At 43.9% G+C, this 9,670-nt stretch overlaps 2 protein-coding genes across 2 annotated transcripts in view; one reads left to right on the top strand and one right to left on the bottom strand.

Moving 5' to 3' along the window:
- The window catches only part of LOC104992857 (multidrug resistance-associated protein 4), a 176,435-nt gene extending 176,268 nt beyond the window's left edge, over positions 1-167 (bottom strand). Inside the window, exon 1 of the mRNA XM_010845860.1 lies at positions 34-167. The gene's annotated coding sequence lies outside the window, so the exon portion shown is untranslated. The remainder of the gene's footprint in view (positions 1-33) is intronic.
- Positions 168-9,341: 9,174 nt separating this feature from the next.
- LOC104992866 (basic salivary proline-rich protein 1-like) overlaps positions 9,342-9,670 on the top strand; it is a 1,433-nt gene continuing 1,104 nt past the window's right edge. The window contains exon 1 of the mRNA XM_010845868.1: positions 9,342-9,612. Coding sequence (XP_010844170.1) covers positions 9,342-9,612 — 271 coding nt within the window. The remainder of the gene's footprint in view (positions 9,613-9,670) is intronic.

Raw genomic sequence — 9,670 nt, 5'->3', positions numbered from 1 at the left:
GGACACCCCACCCGCCGTTCGCCTGCCACCAACCTCTCAGAGTAAGACTTTCCAGAAGAATCAGCCGGAGATGACTGGGAGTCACAGAATGGCGAGGCCGGCCTCGGGTTCACCCGCAGTTTGCAAGTGGAGTTTAATCTCACCCACAGGAACCTCACCCAACCCCAGCCCAACCTTTCCACACATGTTCAGCACTAGGTACTACTCCCTAACTTTGCTCTGCCCTCACTAAAGAGGCCAGTTCCCAGAAATCAAAGGCAACTGATTCCCTCTTTGTGTCTATGAGCTGGCGGCTGGCTCTGCAGGATTCCTTCCAGTGGCACTTCATCCTTCCTGTAAGGATTTCTAAGAAGGTCTCCCCCCTTTACAGGAAAGGAATCCCTCCTGAGGAACGGGGCTGATGAGAAGGCGGCCCTGCGGAATTTCCCTTCAAAATACTTCAACTTACTTTCTGAGTGGCTCCTAGCAGAGAAGACCAAATCCACTCGAGAGAGGGAGGGAGGGAGGGTCTTGCAATAATCTTCAGTGTCCCCATTTATTGAGGGCTTGATATGCCGGAGGCACTTACTTGTGCTATTAAAAATGTATTATGTTTTACAAGTGAACAAACTGTGTTGCTCAACGAACATTCAGAACTCATATAAACGCCACCTGTGTAATCTGAGGCACCAATACACCAACCCCTACAGGCCCAGGCTTAAGGTTTAAGCCATCTCCCTTCTATTTAAGCAAGCTCCCAGAGTTTTTGAGCAAGCTCTGGGAGTTGGTCAGAGAAGGCAATGGCACCCCACTCCAGTACTCTTGCCTGTAAAATCCCATGGATGGAGGAGCTGGTAGGCTGCAGTCCATGGGGTCGCTAAGAGACGACTGAGCAACTTCACTTTCACTTTTCACTTTAATGCACTGGAAAAGGAAATGGCAACCCACTCCAGTGTTTTTGCCTGGAGAATCCCAGGGACGAGGGAGCCTGGTGGGCTGCCGTCTATGGGGTCGCACAGAGTCGGACAGGACTGAAGCGACTTAGCAGCAGTAGCAGCAGTGTAATAATGCTTCTTGTAAATAGCTTTTTAAAACTGATGGGAAATACTGTAATTAGAAATGGAATTGTTAAACCTCCTCTCTGAACAGAAAAAAAAAAAAAAACCAGGACAACTTTCTCTCTTTACAGAAAGGGAAGAAGGTACACTGCCGAGTTGAGAAATCTCTTCAGAGTTGAGAAATCTCTTCAGTAGAAGTTTAAAGTAGTAGCCAGATGGGTTTATCACATAATCTGTCACATCCTCACCAACAAAACACACCAACAAGGGTCTGAAAAATAAAAGCAATTTATTGGGTGAGCAACTTTATGTTCACGAGCTTTCTGTTGAGATTTTCTGTTGAGATTTCCACTCAATCACCCTTATAAGCTCAGTCAATCCAGGCATTCTGTGTGCCCCGGGTGAGGAAATACACACAGCAACACGGAGGTCATAGCCCATACTCTGGAATTTGTCACCTTGACTTAACTCTGAGCTCCTCAATGTCCTACTTTGGTAAAAGGAAGACAAAACCAGGTGCAACGAGGGTTTACTATCCAAGGAGTCAAGGACCAGGTATATTTATCTCCGAACACAAGAAGCCCCCTTCCTCCCCAATACCTTGTTGAGTCCCCACAAGAGTGAACAAGCCAGCTGTTCTCATGCTTTGAGAGGAACTTAAAAACAGGGTGCAGATCTTGAAAATATGTAGGTTATTTTCAAGTATCTTTTGATATTGGTTTCTAACATAATTCCACAGTAATAAGGGAACAGACTCTGTATGATTTCAACACCTTTAGACCATGAAAGTTCTGCACCTTGTTTCATGACCCTGGATATGTATCAGTGTCTCCTCGACACTGGAGAGATTTATCCTCTATGGGAACGCGAACAGAATTTGCATCCTGCTGTTGTGTGAAAATTGTATAAATCTTAACCATGTTGAACTGGTTCATAGTGCTTTTTGGGTCTCCTATATCCTTCTATTTTTCTGTCTATTCAGTCTATTAATTTTTGAGTTTGACATTGAAAACGCCAACAAAAAGATCTTAATTTATTGATTTAAAAAATAAATAATATAAAGTGGGAGGGATTAGGCATTCAAACTTTAGGGCCAACAAGGTGAGTCAATCATATTGAGGGCTGAGAAACTGCTGTATACTCACTAGTAAGAACAGCGCTGGCAAGTTTAACAGATAATGTTAGTTGCTCAGTTGGGTCAGATTCTTGGTAACCCATGGACTATAGCCCGCCAGGCTCCCCTGTCCATGGAATTCTCCAGGCAAGACTACTAGAGTGGATAGCCATTCTCTTCTCCAGGGGATCTTCCTGGAGCAGAGATCAAACTCATTACAGAAAACACTCAAAGAGGTTTATCTTACTCAAACCCATAGTAATAGCCTCATGGTAAGAAGGACAGTGTTCTCTGGCTCCATTGAAACATTACAGGCAAGATTTAGGATGAAAATGTTCCACACATCACAGAGGAGACATAGTCTGGGGGGAAAGACACACAGGTATAAAAAATTAACACACAGAGAAACCTCAATTACATAGTTGGGAGACCAGGAAGGGGAGCTCTCCTGACTGCAACAATATCAGAGCCCAGTGGCAAGAGGTAACAATCTTCCTTTCCTGGCAAGGATTCAGCCAATGAAAAGCCATGGATTCTGTTCACTACAATAACTCTGCCAAGTCTCCTTTCCCTCTATAAGAATTCTCCTTCCTTCTCCTTTGTAGACTTGCACATGGCTTCCCATGGCTGCAGACTGCAATTCTCTGCTGTTCCCACATAAACCCATCTTTGCGGGAGAAATATCTTGACAGTCTGTTTCAGGTCAACAAAGGGAAGGGAGTCAACACACCGGGGGACCCGTGGATGACTCAGAAAAGCAAATTACTCACTTAAACATCTGAATGGACACTAGTTGCCATCTCTCAGGCTGACCAGATGTGGAGTATAAAACCCCAATATCAAGAATAAACTACAGGAGTTAAATCTGTTACACTGTTTATTTCACGGTAAGGACTTAGTAGCAGTAGTAGTAGTTTAGTCGCTAAGTCATGTTCGACTCTTGCGACCCCATGGAGTGTAGCCTGCCAGGCTCCTCTGTCCAAGGGATTCTCCAGGCATGAATACTGGAATGGGTTGCCATTTCCTTCTCCAGGGGATCTTTCCAACCCAGGAATCGAATCTGGGTCTCCTGCATCGCAGGCAGATTCTTTACCAACTGAGCTATGAAGGAAGCCCAAGGACTTAGTAGTAAACTTTAATACACCTTTAGGGTGATCCTTCTGCATCTTCCTTGGAGCTGGAGTTATTGTATAAAATCACCAAAAATAATCGAACTAAATGCCTAGGAGGACTTCCCTGGGGTTCAGTGGCTAAGACTCCACACTCCCAATGCAGGGGATCCAGGTTTGAGCCCTGGTCAGGAAATTAGATCCCGCCTACCCGAACTAAGAGTTTATATGCCCCAACTAAGATCCAACTTAGCCAAATTAATTAATTAAAAAAATTACATATGTGTCTAAAAAGGCAGAACAGAACAAAGCCAGAGAAAGAGCCCCGGAGAGCTCACCCAGACTCCATCAACAACATGTGGATTTCTGACTGTTAATGAAGAACAACAAGATTCATACAAGTGGAATTCTGAAAATGGGGCCAAGAATCCTAGTTTGAAATTAAACATTTATATGTATTCACCATCGATAGTTACTGAGGACCTAACAGAACCAACCTCCCTAAACCATCTCAGCACTCAGCCAGTTCACATCCCCCTCATGTCATCAGATTCTCTGACACGAGTCTCTAGAGAGTCTGTCTTGACATCAATGGCAGTTTCCACAACCACATTCCCTTTGCAAGGGGACAGTTCACTAACTGAAATGTGGTCAGTGTCAGGGGAATTACGATTTAAGGCAAAATGGTTGTCTGAGAATGCCTTACAAATAGCTGGGAAAAGAAGAGAAGCGAAAGGCAAAGAAGAAAAGGAAAGATATATGTCCATCTGAATGCAGAGTTCCACAGAATATCATGCAGAGATAAGAAAACCTTCCTAAGTGATCAATGCAAAAACAATAGACTGGGAAAGACTAGAGATCTCTTCAAGAAAATTAGAGATACTAAAAGACCATTTCATGCAAAGATGAGCACAATAAAGGACAGAAATAGTATGGACCTTACAGAAGTAGAAGATATTAAAAAGAGGTGGCACAGGAGAACTACACAAAAAAACATCTTAATGACCCAGATAACCACGATGGTGCGATCATTCACCTAAAGCCAGACATCCGTGAGTGTGAAATCAAGTGGGCCTTAGGAAGCATCACTATGAACAACGCTAGTGGATGTGATGGAATTCCAGCTAAGCTATTACAAATCCTGAAAGATGATGCTGTGAAAGTGCTGCACTCTATGTGCCAACAAATGTGGAAAACTCAGCATCGGACACAAGACTGGAAAAGGTCAGTTTTCATTCCAATCCCAAAGAAAGGCAATGCCAAAGAATGTTCAAACTACCACAACTGTACTTATCTCTCCCACTAGCAAAGTAATGCTCAAAATTCTCCAAGCCAGGCTTGAACAGTACACGAACCGAGAACATCCATGTGTTCAAGCTGGATTTAGAAAACACAGAGGCACCAGAGATAAAGTTGCCAACATCTGTTGGATCATCAAAAAAGCAAGAGAGTTCTAGAAGAACATCTACTTCTGTTTTATTGACTATGCCAAAGCCTTTGATTGTGTGGATCACAAAAAACTGTGGAAAGTTCTTCAAGAGATGGGAATACCAGACCACCTTACCTGCCTCCTGAGAAATCTGTATGCAGGTCAAGAAGCAATAGTTAGAACCAGACATGGAATAACAGACTGGTTCCAAATTGGTTCCAAATTGGGAAAGAATTACAACAAGGATGTATGTTGTCACCTTGCTTATTTAACTTATGTGCAGAGTACATCATGCAAAATGCTAAGCTGGATGAAGCACAAGCTGGAATCAAGATTGCTGGGAGAAATATCAACAACCTCAGATATGTAGATGATACCACACTTATAGCAGAAAAGGAAGAGGAACTCAAGAGCCTCTTGATGAAAGTGAAAGGGGAGAGTGAAAAAGTTGGCTTAAAACTCTTATGTTCAAAAAACAAAGACCACGGCACCCAGTCCCATCACTTCATGGCAAATAAAGGGGAAACAATGGAAACAGTGACAGACTTTATTTTCTTGGGCTCCAAAATCATTGCAGATAGTGACTGTAGCCGTGACATTAAAAGATGCTTACTCCTTAGAAGAAGAGCTATGACAAACCTACACAGCATATTAAAAAGCAGAGACATTACTTTGCTGACAAAGGTCCACATAGTCAAAGTTATGGCTTTTTCAGTAGTCATGTTTGGATGTGAGAGTTGGACCATAAAGAAAGCTGAGCACTGAAGAACTGATGCTTTTGAACTGTGGTGTTACTGAAGACTCTTCAGAGTCCCCTGGAGTGCAAGGAGATCAAACAGTCAATCCAAAAAGATATCAGTCCTAAATATGCATTGAAAGGACTGATGTTGAAGCTGAAGCTCTTAAACTTTGGCCACCTGATGTGAAGAACAGACTCATTAGAAAAGACCCTGATGCTGGGAAAGATTGAGGTCAGATTGAGGTCAGGAGGAGAAGGGGATGACAGAGGATGAGATGGTTGGATGGCATCTCCGACTCGATGGACATGAGTTTGAGCAAACTGCAGGAGATGATGGACAGGGAAGCCTGGTGTGCTGCAGTCCATGGGCTCACGAAGAATTGGACACAACTGAGCGACTGCAGGAGATGATGGACAGGGAAACCTGGTGTGCTGCAGTCCATGGGCTCACAAAGAATTGGACACAACTGAGCGACTGAACTGAATGACTGATGGAACAAGTGCATCTGGTCCAAGATCCTACTCAACCCTCATCTCTGTGGATAGGTCCTGTACTGGCCCTCAACCTGCTGGCCTCTGGGACGAAGGTGGTTGAGAAATGCAGAGCACACCCCAGGGGGCTGAAGTGCAGGACAGCAAGGACATCGTCAGGGAGAGTCTCAGCCGACTGGAGAATCCATTCCCCAGCTGGAGACAGTTCATTAACTGTGCTCCTTATTTTCAATAACAGGGATGAGCAAGAATTATTCAATAAACCATGACAGGAAAATGGGCTGTTTCAGGAAAAAATGAAATTCTACTTGGCTTTATTGTTAGAAATGAAACAAGATTAAAATAAAATGCCTACAGAGATTTAAATGATGCTGGGATTTTACAAAGATGTATTATAAAAGCAACAGGAGAAACCAAAAAGCTTGATATACTTAATCACGTATCATTTAAAACCTTTAAATTCAGAGAAATGAAAATCTGTAAAATTATAAGTGCTTTTACAAATTATTTCAAAAATATAAATGCCTCATATGAAAAAAAAATCTATTAATACACAATTCAAAAAAATAAATAAATGGTCAGTAGGCACCAAAAAAAGGTTCTATTTTTACAAATCAAACAAATTGAAATTAAAAATGTTTGATATTATCGGACTTCCCAGGGGGTCCAGTGGTTAAGACTCTACTCTTCCACTGCCAAGGGACACAGGTTCCATCCCCAGCCAGGGAACTAAGATCCCGGATGCCTCATGGCGGGGCCAAAAAGCAAAGACCGTTTGATATTAACCTTAGACTTAGAAGAATTAATTTAGGTATTCAAAGCTGACACTTAAATAAGCTCACAAACAGCTGTGAAGAGGGCAAATTGGTCCGAACCTTATGGAAAACAATTTGGCCTTTCACTGGTCATTTTATGTCTGAGAATATAGAAAAAGCAAAGATGCACCACAATACAAGGTCATGGATATTCAACACATCATAACCAGCAATAAACTGTTAAACAAAAGTGAAAGACTGCGTAAATTGCAATTAAATACCATGTTTTGAAGATTTGTATTAAATGTTAACCAAAGAAAATTAAGAAAGCTTCAATACTCAAAACGATTTTGTTTTATACAAAAGACGAATACTCTGTTTATGGGTAAGCAGGTGTGCATAAAAATTTCTAGGGGAAAGACTAAGAAACAATCAAAATATCATTAAGTGTACTTGGCTAATAAAAACAAATCCTTATTCTTCCTTTCTTGCCTTATAGTTTTAAATTTCTTACAAAATATAAAAAAATGTATATTTTTCTATAAAATCCACAACAATACCAACACCCATATTGGTAAAATCACCAATATCCATATCCTTATACCCTACCTGCAAACTGCTGTGAAACACTAAACTGCAGATGAAATTTAAAGTATATACCCAATGAGAACATGAAAACTTGGTTTTTCTCTACAAGGTGAGCCTTCTCTCTGGGCAAAACTTCCTGGCTGGGCTCAGTTCATCATTCCCTTGGTAGTGAAGTTGGGTACAGAAGGAAATCACTAAGGTACTTCAGGCTTTGAATACAAGACAGCTATTATGGTCAACAACTAAGTCTGCAAACTCTGAAACCCCTCTCCTCTGGATCGTCACCCCCCTGCACTACAAGAGCAGAGTCTTAACCACTGGTCTGCCAGGGAAGTCTGGACCCCTTTTTAAAAGATTATATTGAATGCCAGTGCAAGGAGTGGCTTAAAGCAGCTGCCAGAAAAAAAAAAATTTAAAAAGCAGTTGCCAGCATCAACCTGCCATCAGAATCACCTGGAACGCTTCTTTAAACCTCATCCCAAGAGCTTCTAATTTTACAGAACCGATCTAGAATGAGTGCAGGAAAACTGCATTTCTAACAGGCTCCCAGATCCACATATATAGTCAAAGCTATGGTTTTTCCAGTAGTCATGTATGGATATGAGAGCTGGACCATAAAGAAGGTTGAGCACCGAAGAACTGATGTTTTTGAACTGTGGTGTTGACTCTTGAGAGTCCCCTGGACTGCAAGAAGATCAAACCAGGCCATCCTAAAGGAAATCAATCCTGAATATTCATTGGAAGGACTGATGGTGAAGCTGAAGCTCCAATACTCTGGCCACCTGATGTGAAGAGCTGACTCATCATTAAAGACCCTGATGCTGGGAGAGATGGAAAGCAGGAGGAGACAGGGACGACAGAGGATGAGATGGTTGGATGGCATCAGGAACTCGATGGACATGAGTTTGAGCAAACTGAGGGAGATGATGATGGACAGGGAAGCCTGGTGTCTTCCACACCATGGGGTCACAAAGAGTCGGACACAGCTGAGCGACTGAACAACAACAGGCTCCCAGGTGAGGAGGATGCTGCAGGTCTGAGCCCTAAAGCTTGATTATAGGTGTTTCACATGCATCATCTCCCACAGCAAGAACCTGAATTGTCTACAAGAACAAAGGTGTGTTTGGAATCACCTTCTTTGTGCATTTAGGAACAAGTAAGCATACCAACAGAAACAGTTGGTTAAACAGAACAGTTAACGGAACTGGAGTTACACACAGGAATCACAGGCTCAGAAGTCAGACTGCCTAGTTCAGGATCCCACTCCACTACTTACTCACTATATGATGTAGGCAACTTCCTCAATCTCTATGCTTCAGTACCTTCAGCTGTAAAAGATAATAGCTCCATCTGCTCCCACAGGAAAACTGGAAATGGGTGCCTACCACAATCAATGAGGTCCTCACTTTCCATTTCCATACATACATTTTTAAAATCCACAAAAACTGTCTTGGAGAGTTCCTTGCCCTGCCTGCCCTGCCTGAAATTATAGGAACAACCACAAATCGCTTCTCTGAAGGCTAGAGATCTGGACAAGACCCCACAGGTTTCAGGGACCCCAAGCCCAGAGTAGTCCTCAAAGGTGGAAGGGTAAATAAATATTCACAATAGGAAAGCGGTTGGTCAAAAGCCAGTCGTCGCTGTGTCCCAGGCAAAAGCAAAACATGTTCAAGAACAGTGTCCCCATTCATTACATTAAAAATTGTTTCTTTACCCATTACAAATTTGCCTTAATTAGGTACCAGACGCACACAGACAGAGAGGGAGGGAGAGAGACACGGTCACAGACAGACAGACAGCCGGGTGCAACTGGCCGGCAGATGTCACATAAGGAATATGGTTAAAGATGGAGACATTATTGGAAGACGGCAATTGGTCCAGAGCGCTAATTACATAAAGGAAGCTGCTCATGAGCTGCTTGCTTAGGGGGCGTAAAAAACGAAAAAAAAGTGCAGCTCTAGCTCGAAAGAGCAAATTCCCAGAGCAGTATTGGAGAAGCCGGCTAAGGGTAGGGTGGAGGGGGGCAGCGGGGTGAGGGGGAGGGTCCGGTCCATTCTCCGGCGGGGCGGTGACTCCCCATGGGCAGCCTCCGTTCTCCGCCTCCGGCTCCAGCTGCTCCCCCTGCTTTGGGAACCGGAGGCTGCCGGAGCGGCGAGCAAATATACTGGGATAGCCGGCAACCCCGCGACCACGTCCCCCTCCTCGGCCTGCTCCCCACACCCCCGCAAGCCGGCGAGCCGACGGGGACCACGCGGCCGGCGCGGGGCGGCCCCACCGGCGGCAAGAAGCCGGGCGGCCTGAGGGAGAACGGAAAGCGCCTCTACCCCCGAAAGGCGAAGGCGGCATCAGGTACCCGCCCCACGGCGGCGGGGGGATCACGGCCCCGGCGGGGCGCTCACCAGAAGGA

The sequence above is a fragment of the Bison bison genome, unplaced genomic scaffold (assembly GCF_000754665.1).
Source record: "Bison bison bison isolate TAMUID 2011002044 unplaced genomic scaffold, Bison_UMD1.0 scf7180017864225, whole genome shotgun sequence".
Lineage (NCBI taxonomy): Eukaryota > Metazoa > Chordata > Mammalia > Artiodactyla > Bovidae > Bison > Bison bison.
The sequence above is the reverse complement of the archived record's forward strand: the minus strand, read 5'-3'. Positions and strand labels throughout refer to the sequence as shown.